The 13,099-nt window shown below is 42.4% G+C and overlaps 1 protein-coding gene across 1 annotated transcript in view; it reads left to right on the forward strand.

The window, feature by feature from the left end:
• Positions 1–8,536, forward strand: part of EXT1 (exostosin glycosyltransferase 1) — a 176,226-nt gene extending 167,690 nt beyond the window's left edge. The window contains exons 9-11 of the mRNA XM_027645552.1: positions 648–808; positions 1,807–1,978; positions 4,529–8,536. Of these exons, the coding sequence (XP_027501353.1) occupies positions 648–808; positions 1,807–1,978; positions 4,529–4,714 (519 nt within the window). The 3' untranslated portion in view covers positions 4,715–8,536. The remainder of the gene's footprint in view (positions 1–647; positions 809–1,806; positions 1,979–4,528) is intronic.
• The last annotated feature ends 4,563 nt before the right edge of the window (positions 8,537–13,099 follow it).

Consider the following 13,099-nt stretch of genomic DNA (forward strand, 5'->3'; position numbering starts at 1 on the left):
TTTCTTAAAGTTTAGGCTTCTGATGCCATTTAACCAAATAGGAATCTTATCTTTCTCTTTATTAACCAATTTTGTTGAACCTTTTTGGTCATGTAGACACTCCTAAGAGTGTGACCAGCGTGGTCTTCAGAATGCTCAAAGCAGATGAAAGATATAAATGGACTCCACACTGACTGCCTGTTTTAATCTAACTAAACCACCTTTACAATTTAAAGTATTTGACTCCTGATTTTCCAAGCTTCATGTTAACAGTGCTGAAATGGTAGGTGAGATGCACAAAGACGTGCAAAAGTTTCAGTTTCCCACATGGCTGTTACCTCTCGGTATTGCATCGAAGTATAAATACATGCACCTACACCCATTCTTTTTGTAACTTGAAAAGGTTTGATATGTAAAGGGCAAGTTTGAAAATGTTAATGTAATGCTGTGATGCTCTAGACTCCCTTTAACAGGAACCATTAAAATGTGCATAATTATAGGGCAAAATGTCAAGCAGTCAGTTTAATTTACTGATGAATATATAGAATTAATGTTTTGCAACAATTCCAAGATTCTGAACTGCGAATTAGCGGCAAGGTAATATTTTGTTTTGTTGACATTTGTTGAAACAGTTTCGGTATTCATTTGGCCTGTGCCTTTGTCCACAGGTGGATTTTGCCTTTACAGTTTGGCAGAGCTTTCCTGAGAGGATCGTAGGGTACCCTGCGCGCAGTCACTTCTGGGACAACACTAAGGAGAGGTGGGGGTATACCTCCAAATGGACTAATGACTATTCCATGGTATTGACAGGAGCTGCTATTTACCACAAGTAAGAACCGGGAGCATCTGCTGTCCTCCTTCTGAACAAAACAAAAAATAGTAAAGAGGGGGGTGGGGGTGGGGTGTGAAGAACATTCTTCCGGGGAGGGTCAAAAATGGAAAGATAATAAGTCTACTTTTTATGGGGTAATAATTTAAGTTCTTGGTTTAGCTCTGGGGATCTGGTAATCATTATTGCGCTTGTTGGGTCTCTTTGAAGTCACTTGTGTTTTGAGGCAGTCGGACTGCTCTTTTTAACATCAGGAATTACACACTTCAAAGAGTTCCCGAATTCATTAAGATGCTTGGCTGAATGGCCTGTAGCATAGCAGAAAGGAGGTTACTTCCAGACCAGCTCTGGGTATGTGTTGGCTGACAGCTGCAGACTGCAAAGTCTTCTGGCCACTCTAGAAATGAAGTACAGTGGACACATCAGAGTTCAGCATATTGCAGCATGCTGGAGAAACCCCATGTTCTTAGGACTTCATCAGACCAAAGTCCTCTCTAGATATTAGGAAAAAGTCGGAAAATTTTGGAGTATCTAATCCACATCCCCACAAAGGAGAAGACAGGCCATAAGGGATAGTGTAGGCCCAAAGGGGAATAATTTCAACAGTAAGAACAGCAGTAGGCCACTTTTACTAGAGTTCTTTCCAATGGAACAGTTTGGAAAGAAAAGGTGGAGGATGAATTCATCAGTGTTGTCTGTCACGTTATAGCAATATGGGGCTCTCTTTCCTGCTTGTCCTTTATCTTGATGCTTAGGTCTGCATTGTTTCTTTCAACCCAGTTACAAAAAAGGTGTATATTCTGTTTCTCCATGAACACTGACTTGATGAGAAACTGATTTGTTTTCCCTTCTTCTTGGAGGATGAGACTAAAAAAGGATGTGGTGTATTGGGAACTGGCTGGAAAAACTTGTGTCTGAACTGAGATAGAAATTTCCTGGAGCTTGTGGTACCTGAAAGCCCAGTGACGTGTATTAATAACTCTGCTGTTGGTTTCCAGATATTATCACTACCTGTACACTCATTACCTGCCTGCCAGCCTAAAGAATATGGTGGACCAACTGGCCAATTGTGAGGACATTCTAATGAATTTTTTGGTGTCAGCTGTGACAAAATTGCCTCCAATCAAAGTAACACAGAAAAAACAATATAAGGAAACCATGATGGGACAGGTATGTATTCACAGCATATTTTAGCAATTGGGATGAACTGATAATATAACAGGTTTGCTTCTAAGTTAGGCTTACAAATTGATACAATTCTGTTAAATTTTTTTGCAGTTTTTATTTTAGCAGAACTGTAAATAGGGTGTGGATATGCTTATTATAATGAGAGAAAAGGGAATGGCAAACATCTACTGTGGATGCTACTTCCCTTCATAGTTTTCTCACGCACTGTTATACACTGTAATTCCAAACTCCTGATGATTGTGGTGACTGAATTTCAGTTAAACTCTAGTTTTCTAATTAAATTTTCTAGACCTAAGACCTAACCATGGAATGCTAGAAGCAGAAGTAAATTCTAGAAAGGTTTTCTATTTTTTATTTTTATTAATTAATATGATGTACCAGGCTGTCCCTGTGCTATTTTAAATTATATAATATGATTCAAGCACTGACACTGGACTGTCACAACAGAGGTAATTTGTGATATGTAAGCAGTGTTTTCCCACAAGGAACATTTTGTCCCACAGTCATGCCATCACTCACTAGCAACCATGAAATGCTCTTCCAGTTACTGGATAAACCCTCTGTCTTTGCAGAAATGGAAATACCTCTAGTAACAGGGATACACTGTAACCTGGGGGCACTTGTCCTCCTACCCTGTGTGAGAACAATGGGAGGAATAGGAAGTCCTGCAAAACCTGCAAGTCCTGAACAGCCTCCCATCTGTGGTACCACGGTGTCTGTGATTCTCATTGCAAACAGTGCCATGATTACTAGGGGGCAGGAGAAATAAGGGGCCCTCTATTTTCCCCCACATTTCCTACTATTAGCGTTACTTGGATCTTTGACTGGGGAGTGACCATGACAGTTTGTAAACTCCCTTATCTGTATGTCACTGCACTTTCACCTGAGGTATAGGTAGCATTCAGCAATTCTGACTCATCTGGGTGCCCAGGAGACCTTCTGCAAACAAGAAGGTGCCATCCAGAAAGTACCTATTGCTTCCAATTTCAGCTTCACCTCTCCACAGGGCTATGCTTTGGCTGTTTGGCAGAGCCTGAACACTCATTTTTCATCCTACAGCGTGGGTGACTCGAGTCAGCCATGAACTATAACTCTCTGCTAAAGACAAGTTGTTCCTGTAGCTTTGGGAAATGTAATGGACCATGTTCATAATTCCTTGAAAGACAAATAAAAAATTAACATAACCTCAGTATTGTGACAGAGATTAATAGTCGTATGGAAATTCACTGTTAATGGCCAAAATGTCTGCTATAATCCTCCAGCAACAAGCTTTTACTTGCTCTTTAGTGGCTTGGTATAATCAGGAGGCTGTAATCAATGCACATTATAACCTACCACTTGAGCTAAACTGGACAGGCCTTGGACAAAGATCAAGTTTGATACCACAGTCATTTGGCAAGTCCTTGACTTTATCTGTTTCTTCATGTTTTAATTTACATCCTTTGACTTTATGAATTTGTATTTGGTTTTAAACTATAGTGGAACCATAAGTGCTATAGAGAGATGCATGGGAAGTGGCACAAAAAAAATTCTTAGGCTCTCAGCATTCATACTTTATCTTAAATAATAGTTTTATTATGTTTATAAATGCTCTTTAGGTACAGATAAAGAATAACAACATCTTTAAAGCTGTCAGGACATTTTTTTTCTAGAGCTGCTGAGTTTCAATGGACTTCTACAAGGATTATATCTGCCCTGAACTTTGGAAAGTCAGGCCACAATATTTTGCATATATGCAGTCAAAGACCTTGGTTCTTTTCCTTGGGTCAGAGTTTAGCTTGATGTAGTGTGGAACATCAGTTAATTTTCTTTGTCTGTGAGACAGTACTGTCTGATGCACTGGCCTTGGCCAGTGGGATTCCTGGAAGCACTCTGCTTTTCACTGCAGGATGTCTACTCCCATGAGTAATGCCAAGCACATAAGGGCTTCTGCTGAGCTCAGTTAAAAGCTGATTGAAATTACTTTTGTATAAATTTCTGCAGATCTGGACTGCAAACGTGCAGTTTTGACCCTGAGAAACTGTAATAATTTTCTTCCTATGGCTGAAGACCATGGGCAGCTGTTGGGCTGGGCTTGGGTGTGCACCTCTGCTGAAAAACAGTGGCCTTCTTGTCTTTCTTAGTGGTTTTTAAGGACTTGTTCTATCTCTGAAATAACTGGAGGGTTTGAAAGAAAGAAGAGTTAGAGATAAGGTGAAATAAAGTGTGATGAACTATGGAAGGGCTGCTCATGGATGTCATGCTCCACATCAGGCTGGCTTGTGCTTGAACTCTGGTCATCACGCTGCACTGCCCTCTGCTCGTTTTGGAAAGTTGGGGGTGTCTGGCTCACCACTGCTGGCTCTGCAGTGGGCAGGGTGTCCTTTCCCCTGTTTGAACCCCCTGAGCAGATTTTAGGTGCCGCAGAGCCACACGCTCCTGAGCCCCAGCGCGGCCCAGCACCACGGTGTCAGCCTGGCCACAGCACTTGCCCTTCCCGCCATCCTGTTGTATCATGGCCAGTGTCTGATCTTGGCTCTCCTCTCCACACAGGCATCCCGGGCCTCGCGCTGGGCCGACCCCGACCACTTCGCCCAGCGGCAGAGCTGCATGAACACTTTCGCCAGCTGGTTTGGCTATATGCCGCTGATCCACTCGCAGATGAGGCTCGACCCTGTCCTCTTTAAAGACCAGGTCTCCATCCTGAGGAAGAAGTACCGAGACATTGAACGACTCTGAGGAGCGCTGCTGAGGGGGCCGAGCCGCCCCCCGCCAGACTGTGCCACTGACAGCAAGCGCCCGACCCCGCACGCGGCGTCCTGGCTCCGGGGCGCGCTGCTCCGGACTGTGCCGAACCGCCCGGCAGGCTGCTGTCGCTGAGACTAGGTCGTGTACAGTTTCATTATGGAACATTAAATAATTATTTTTGAAATGATTGCTATGCAGGTTTAAACTTTTTTAATGATCAAAAAAAAAACCCTATTAAAAACAGAGTTCTTTCTTTAATCAAAATTGTGTTGGTTGTGAATATTTCAGAGCTGCCATTTCTTTCTTTCGTGCATTTGATTGTCAATGCAATTTTCATTCCTTTTCCCCTGCACAGTTAAACGCTGGAATCTCATGGAGACAAAATGCATCAGGTTCAGAAACAAACTGAGCACAAGCAGGACATAACCGAAGTATTAACATTTCTCATTTACTGCTGACTTTTTAATTTTTTTCCTGTTTTCCCCAAGCCAGTAGCAGCCACTGCGGCTAAACTCCTTTGGACACATGGAAAACTGGAGAACCCCCAAGGAACCAGACAAGAGGGTAGATCCTTCTGGTTGAGGACCCCATTTTTAAAGGTCATCAGCCTTGCACTGAAGGGAGAGAGGAGCATTATTATGGAGGAGCAAACCAGTTGCATGGAACAAAGGGACACGTGTGCACAGCAGGGCTGTAGTGCTGGGTGTGTGTATTGTGGTTGGAGAGGTGCATCCGGAGTGTCCCTGTCCATGGGTGGCTGAGCACCCCAGGGACAGTCAGCACAGCCAGCTGTTGTCATGTGGGACACCCAGAGCTTGTGCAAGTCCCTGCTGCTGGGGGCAGTGGTGCCACTTGGCTGTGGCAGCTAAACTTCTAGAAGTAGCTTTTTTCTGAGGGCAAAAGGGGTTTTGACAGAAAACAAGAAGGCAGTGCAGGAATTTGGCCTGTAACAAACTGGTTTATTTGAAGTCAAAGCATGGGCTTCTCCTTCTCTTTTTTTGTTTTCTTTTTTTTTTTTTTTTTTTGGAAGTGCAAATATATGGAGAAATTCCCTCTTGTAGGTCTGACACCTGAAGTAAAGTGTATGGTCAGACACTGGTTACTGGCAGCAGTGGGTACTCCCAGGTATACTTGGGGCAAGGTAACTCACACAAAAAACCTGTCCCTGAAATACCAGTGCTGCTCCCACTCCAAAATGGTTTTAGCATTTCAAATATAAGTATTTTTAAATTGAAATATTCCAATTGTTTATTTCTCTGTAGTTCTTTGCTTATTTATTTGTTTCTTTACATTGAACTATGAAAACAGAAGCAGTCATTTGGGTCAGGAAGATGCCATTCCAATTTGATTAGAAAATAAGCACTTTAAAAATGTTTTGAACTTCACATTTTGATGGGGTGCATTTGGGGTGCTCTGTAACTGTTACTACCCCCAAGAGCTCTGTTAAAGTCACAGCAAGAGGTTTTAGTGCCGATGCTCAGAAGACCAGCAAGCCTTTCTATACCTCATTCCTTTGTAAACAGGCAATCTGGTAGCAGGGATGAAGAGTAGTTGGACCCGAATTTTCACCAATTTCATTCAGGCTCAAGCACCAATTTAATATGCAGCTTTAAGCATCTCCCATAACCAGGGCATGCCTCAGTTTCCACCTTTGTAAAAGTAATAGATGCTGTTTGTAGAGAGAATGCTGTGAAGCTTAAATACTTTCTGTTGCTGTTAAGATCAGAATCCCTAAATGGAAAGTTGCTTTAAAAGTGCAAAGTGCACATTGCTAAATGTTTGTATGCAACTTGACATGTAAAGACTTGCAGAGAGTGCTTTGCTTTGCGTATGTATTGCAATATTTAAACAGAGCACAGCGAGTTAGGGCAGGAACATCAGCTTCCTGACATTTTGTGTTAGAATCATTGAATGGTTTGGGTTGGAAGAGATCTTAAAGATCATCTAGTTCCAACCCCCCTGCCACGAGCAGGGACATCTTCCACTAGACCAGGTTGCTCAGAGCCCCATCCAACCTGACCTTGAACGCCTCCAGGGATGGGTTATCTACAGCTGCTCTAGGCAACCTGTTCCAGTGCCTCACCACCCTCACAGTAAATAATTTCTTCCTAATATCTGATCTAAACCTGCCCTCTTTCAGTTTAAAACCATTACCCCTTGTCCTATCACTACACGCCGTTGTAAATCTGAACCAAATCTTTAAAGGAATCTGCCAAAACATGTGTGAGACCTGCGGCTAGTGACTTATGCTGCTGAAAGGAAGAGGTGCCACTTTTCCCATCACTTCTTTTGGTCTCCCAGTCCCTGGCCGTGAAGTCTCACCTGATACCTTCTGCCACCTTCATCAGATGTTTCTGTGAGCCCATTTAACTCTCTACACTCATGGAAAACTGTCCAGTGATTTATTGGATTTTTCTAATGCCATCTTAGAGAGTTAAATCAGTATGTGGAGAGAAGTATAAGGAGGCAGCAGTAGGTGGGCAGGGCTAGGGAGGGAAAGGGAGCAGGATATACTCCAGTCTGTGTAGACTGAGCTGCTAATTCAGCTGCCCTCATCTCATAAGAACCTGAACCTCAATTCCCGGTGCTCTCAGGTCTGTGTTTGCCGATCTGTGGGGGAAGGTGAAATCCAGTGGTTTGATTTTCCAGAGTGAATGGCCCAGTGGCTCCCACGGTGCTTTTCCTCTTGGAGGTCAGTTAGCTCTTTCGATGACTGGAATAGACCTTCTCCTTAGATTCGTTTTTTGGAGAATGTGCCAAACACTGGATGAGGTCGGCGGGGCTCATGTCCCGTGTGCAGGTGGGCATGCAGCCATGTCCACAAGAGCATCTGCAGCTCTGGGAAGCAGTCACTGGTCTATAGCCAGCAAGGGGGGCCAGGGAGAGGGAAAGGGAAAAGAGGGGACCTTACAAAAACAAGAATTACAATTCTGCTTGGGTTTTAGTTAATGCCATTTAGGGGCACGTGGGTTGAGGTTTTAGTTAGAAAGGCAGTAACTAACCATTTTCGGAGTGCACTGAGTCAGGCCAAGCTTCTAAGCTGTTTCACATTCTGTTATCGTCACTTTTTGGGGTAGCTGAAAGAGACTGTGCTAAAGCTCACTCTCAGTGTGATTCGAGGCCCCTTCTGTTTACAGATTGCTAATTAAACAAGTAACAATGGAAGGCTTAGCTCCAGAAGGGATGCGGATAGGTAGGAGTGTTTCTCTTTGCAGTATGTTACCCGGGCATAGTCGTCTTGCCTGGAAAGAATGTGCCTCAGGGCCAGTCTCGAGAACAGCCGCTGGTCTCCATGTCCACTGCCCAGGGACCCAGGGGAAGCAGACCCAGCTTAGAGACTTGTTCTATTACACTGGATGTGTCTGTTCTTGGCCAGCACTTCTAGGACAGCAGGCAGAGCCTTCCGTGTGTACCTGTGTTGGGCAGAGTTGTGTTGTTTCCTTAGTGAATGAAATCACCCTTTCGTCATGTCCCAGGTGCAAGTTAATGGTTCTTTATTCTTTTTTTTCTCCCTTCCCAATTCAGATGGTGCTGAAACAAGGTTCACTCCTTGTTGCTCCTTTTGTAGGTTTTTTCTGTTATTACTTTTCATTAACAGCAGGCTATGTTAGCCTTTACTTTACAGGTACTTGAATGCCTGATGACTTGACTGAGTGTTACGCATGTGGCCTTTTGTAAAGGTTGCTGACCTTAATTTAATCAGGGGTGAGATGGGTGGATGAATGTGAATAGATCCATGCCATTAAAAAAGAATAAAAGTAGAGATTAGAATTTGGGAGAACTGATTAATTTTTAATTGAATTTATTAAAGGGGAAAAAAAAAGAAAGAAACCCTTCCCAGTTATAATTTGAATAAGATCTACTGCAGGAGGAAGGTTTCATGAGAAAAATGCAACACAAAAATAGGGGCAAACTTCCAAGATAGTGCCTGGCACTCCTTGCAGTCCCTTGGACCTGCACAAGATTTTACTTACCCTCTTTCTATTTTGTGAGAACCCCTAATTATTACCATACCTTTTTCTAGATGTGAATGTTTAAGCTTTGTAATAATTTCATAGTGAACACACTGGTGTGCTAACGCATGGCTATCAAGAGCTTTGATCTTTTCCATTGGAAAACAATGGATTTGATCAATTTCAGATTGCAGTTTCTCTTTTAGAGCCAATTTTGACAAAGAAATTAATCTCTCACCAGTGGGCGCCTTTTAAAATAGCTCATTTACCAAAAGATGTTATTTGGAGAATGGAAGTCATCATTTGACACTGAAGCAATGAAAGAAACAGCTAGATGTAGTTTTTTTTAAAAATCTTTACATACCCAATGTAAAATGCTGTGTCCTCCTCTTTCAGACTTCCCCCTTACTAAAAGACTACTCAGTGTTTGTCATAACGTCTATATCAATTGACAACGATTTGTTAATTCCTCCAGTTAAACATCCTCTTACAGCAAAGGATGGATTGGTGGTCTGCTCCTTTTTTTTTTTTTTTCCAGGCAGCTCTGATGTCTGTCCTGGAAATGTGGCCTTCAAGGGCATCAGCCTGACAGAGCCATTTCCCCGGGTGTTAGCAGGACTTCACGGGATGGACCTGTGGTCTTCCAAGAAGGGACCTGCCCTGTGCAGGGTCTTAGCTGGTGTCTGCTGGAAGTAAAACTGCATATTCCAAAATTTTGTACGTCTCACCCTTGTTTAAAACTAAGTCAAGCTGACCTTTATACCACTATTTTAACCGTCTTCACACACATTTTTTAGGTTGGAGTTAAATTAAGGGGGAGTTAAATTAGGCAGGGGTTAAATTAGGGATGGGGGGGTTATGGGACTCATCAGATGCTTTGAGATGCTCCCTCCCACTCTTTCATGATGTTTTTAGTGACTATTTCACAGTGGATTAGCAATGATCCAATGGGCCTTGCGACCTTGTACATAATTCTGTATATTTATTTTGAGAGAAAATATGTATAGTGTTTGGATTATGAGAATGGAAACCTGAAATGGGAATTCTTAGGATGGCAAATGTAAAGCAAAAAAGCAAACAAAAATACAATCTTATTTTGTATAAAATGTACATTTTTGAGAAAAATTTTCTAATGCATTACCAATGTTTTCATAGTGCTACCACATCTTTTTTAAAGTGTTTCTCCCTCTTTGTTTGACTATTGACAACATGGTGCAATTAAACCTAAAGCAAATGTGTGAGTGAGAGAAAAAGAGAGAATGAGAAATTAAAAAGCCATATAATTTGGTTTACTTCATTAACCTGTATAACATCATAGGTTTACCATCTAAGATAGGTTGTTTTTATAGATAGTGTCACCAAAGACTTTTTTTCTTCAGATTTATTTTGAAAAGTTGTTAATAAAGGACGTACATTTCTGTTGCAGTGTGTTCTCATTTTTAGGGTAGAATAACAAATCTTGCTTGTGCTCTCAAGAATGCAAATTTGGGAGCATGATTGCCATGTGTCTCAAGTTCAGGATAGTTAAAGGAAAGGCTCTTTATCTTCTTTCTCCTCGGCCTGAACTGAGCAATGACTCTATGTATATCCTGTATCTTTGTTCCGTCGACAATATATGTGGTATAGGATTTATACACAGCAGTCTCTAGTCCAGCAACACTGACAGGTGTTTACTGTCTTACCTGAGAGCAGCCGAACTTTCAGTCTGTGTCACTTGTGTAAAGCAGGACAGTCTCCCTGCATTGTGACACAGTCATTGGTAGGGTGACTTTTAGGAGTCACTGTAATGTGTATGTGCAAAAGTGATCACCACCCTTTGAAGGCTAATCCTTGCAGGCTGAGAATATGTGTCTTAATTTAATGACCCATATTTATTGTTAGGGGGTTATTAGAAGCCTGTCACAGTCACAGGGGTTCACATTCAGCTCACCTAACGCTAGATAAGTACAAAGTACTCCTCTCTGTCAGAGCTGGACCTCACTGTCACCCTGCCTAGTCAATAAACAGAACAAAGCACTGCTAGAGATTATCCTCCTCACCTGTTTCAGACATGGGCTTTAGCGTATGTTGTGCCTCACATGTGCTGGTTTTCTGCCTGCTGATGGTACAGGCACAGTGATTGCAGGTCCTGCAGCACAGATGCCAACATCTGGTGGGATGAATCCCACACTGGGAAAGTTCCTGATAATGCTAGTGGGCTCAGGATCATGGCCTGTACATTTGAGAGATTAGTCACTGGTTTGTTCCTGTCTGAGATGTTCAGGCTGCCCTCATCCCTTCTGGGGTTCAGACTGCCAGAGCATGGAGAGGTCATTATGTGCCAGTCATAGAAGACTGATGTATCTTGGGAAGAGGCTGAAAGATGTGGGTGAGTCTGCTCTGCTCCTGATTCACAGAGTCACTACAGATTCCTTCAAAACAGAGCATCCCAATAGTCACTGTTGTTTGATACTGGCTATGGGCTTCTCCCTGCCAGAAGATGAACAAAAAATTTTACCCTGAAAATGATCCGAGATTAGTGCTCCCATTCCTTCAACACTTGAATTCTTGTTGCCATGTTATTTATACAGAACAGCTTGAGGTGGAATTAATTTGATTAAATGCACATAGCTACATCTGCAGGAGCCACCAGAAGGCTGTTGTCTCCATTAGTAATTAACATGGGCTGGCTGGTGTAGAGCTGTAGTCTGAGACCTGACTTGTGTGCTATACATATCTTGGAGGGATGGGTTAAATATGGGGGTAGAGTGTGTCAGGTCCACATCTGCCCCTTTTAGCTTTATTTCATCTTAAAAGGGTCCAGTTTATGTGCTCCATCACTACCCTGTGATGTGAACCAAAGTGAGGTAAGGGGGAAATTGGGATAAGTCACCTCAGAAGTGCAGTATTGACCTCAACCAAAGCACTGCTGTCGCTTTGCACCCCTTGGTAGCCTGTGTCAGCAGTGGAGATCAAATCCAAAACAAATCAGATCAGTGGGATTCTTGGCAACTTGTGCCTGCTTAATCTCTGCTGTATAGAAAAGTGGTAAGTAAAGGAAGAACAATTGGAGATCTCCAAGTTTTATGTGTCAGGTGAAGAAATCCCACACTGAGTCAGTTTTGCTTGCTAGCCTCCTACACTGGGAATAAAAACTGATTCTTAGTTGGAATACAGCAAAGCCAGGTCTGTGAAGTCCCTGAGACCTTGCTTTCTTACATGAACTGAAGATCTGCCCCAAATACTTAGCACATCATCAGTTCAACTTTAAATGCACTCTTGGGGCTTTTTTGAACAACCTCACTGAAGCTCATTGTGCTGTCACTTGAATGGGGGGTAGATAAGAGAGTTGGCACTGTTCAACGCCTTATTTTATTTTCTCTTTTAAATGATTAGCAGAGAGAAAAGAAACAAGTCTCTACTTTCCCTTTCTAAAGCTGTTAGCTAATCGTATCCACAATGTTATCGGAGAGAAACAGATTTTGCTCAAGATTTTGAGCAGCATGAGGTGACATTCTTGTCGCTGCATGATATAGTTTATTCCACACTTCATTTCCCTGCATGGCTTCTAGGGCTGTGTGCGGGTTTTATGAGCTGCCTGCTCCAGGTCCTGCTAGTTCTGGGAAGCTGGGTTTGCACATCACCTGCATTTCTATTGCGCATTAAGGCTGTATGGGTGCTCCGTGCTGCAGAGGCTGCTCTGTGCAGCTTGAGCTCCTCCCCTTTTCCTTTCTGTAGTTAACTATTGTCTTGCTGGTGGTGGTAAAGCAAAGTAAGGAACAGCTATTCTTCATCCCAGAAAACAAGATGAAGCCATTTCTGAGTTTTCACAAGAAGTATATAATGTTAACAGCAACTGCTGAGGTAATGAAAAAAAAAAAAAAAAAAAGAAGATACAACACTCTCTCAAAGTTGCACTACAAATGAGAATTTTGAGTTTGTAAAATATTTTCCCTCATATTCCTCCCTCCCCCTCTACACAGAATCATCTCCCATTCACAACCACAAAGCAGGTTAGTTGCTGGCAACTGAGGGATACATTTTGGGTTTTCTTTGTTTCTAAAACAGATCCACAGTCAGTTCCTCCTTGTAAGATGTAAGCATCCTGAGGTCTGTGGCAGCCCCAGCAGGGATTTCATTTGGTAGCCCTGTAGAAGACTGACAAGGTCCTACATTTTTAGGAAGATTTTGGAGTCTTTTAGAACATCTTCACAGGTTCATAGAATGGTTTGGTTTGGAAGAGCCATTAAAGATCATCGAGTTCATCTAGACCATCTTGGCTTGCAGATGGAGAATCAGAGGCATCTGCAGTAACTCTGCTCTTTGGAAAATACAAGTCTGAAATGGACTAATTAGATTTTTTAAAGTGTTTAGTTTTTAATTCTACCATGTTTTTTTATGTGGATACTAGTATGGGTTTTTTTCTGAACATCAGCCCCGTTTT

Source organism: Corapipo altera, unplaced genomic scaffold (assembly GCF_003945725.1).
Source record: "Corapipo altera isolate COAL_440 unplaced genomic scaffold, ASM394572v1 51, whole genome shotgun sequence".
Lineage (NCBI taxonomy): Eukaryota > Metazoa > Chordata > Aves > Passeriformes > Pipridae > Corapipo > Corapipo altera.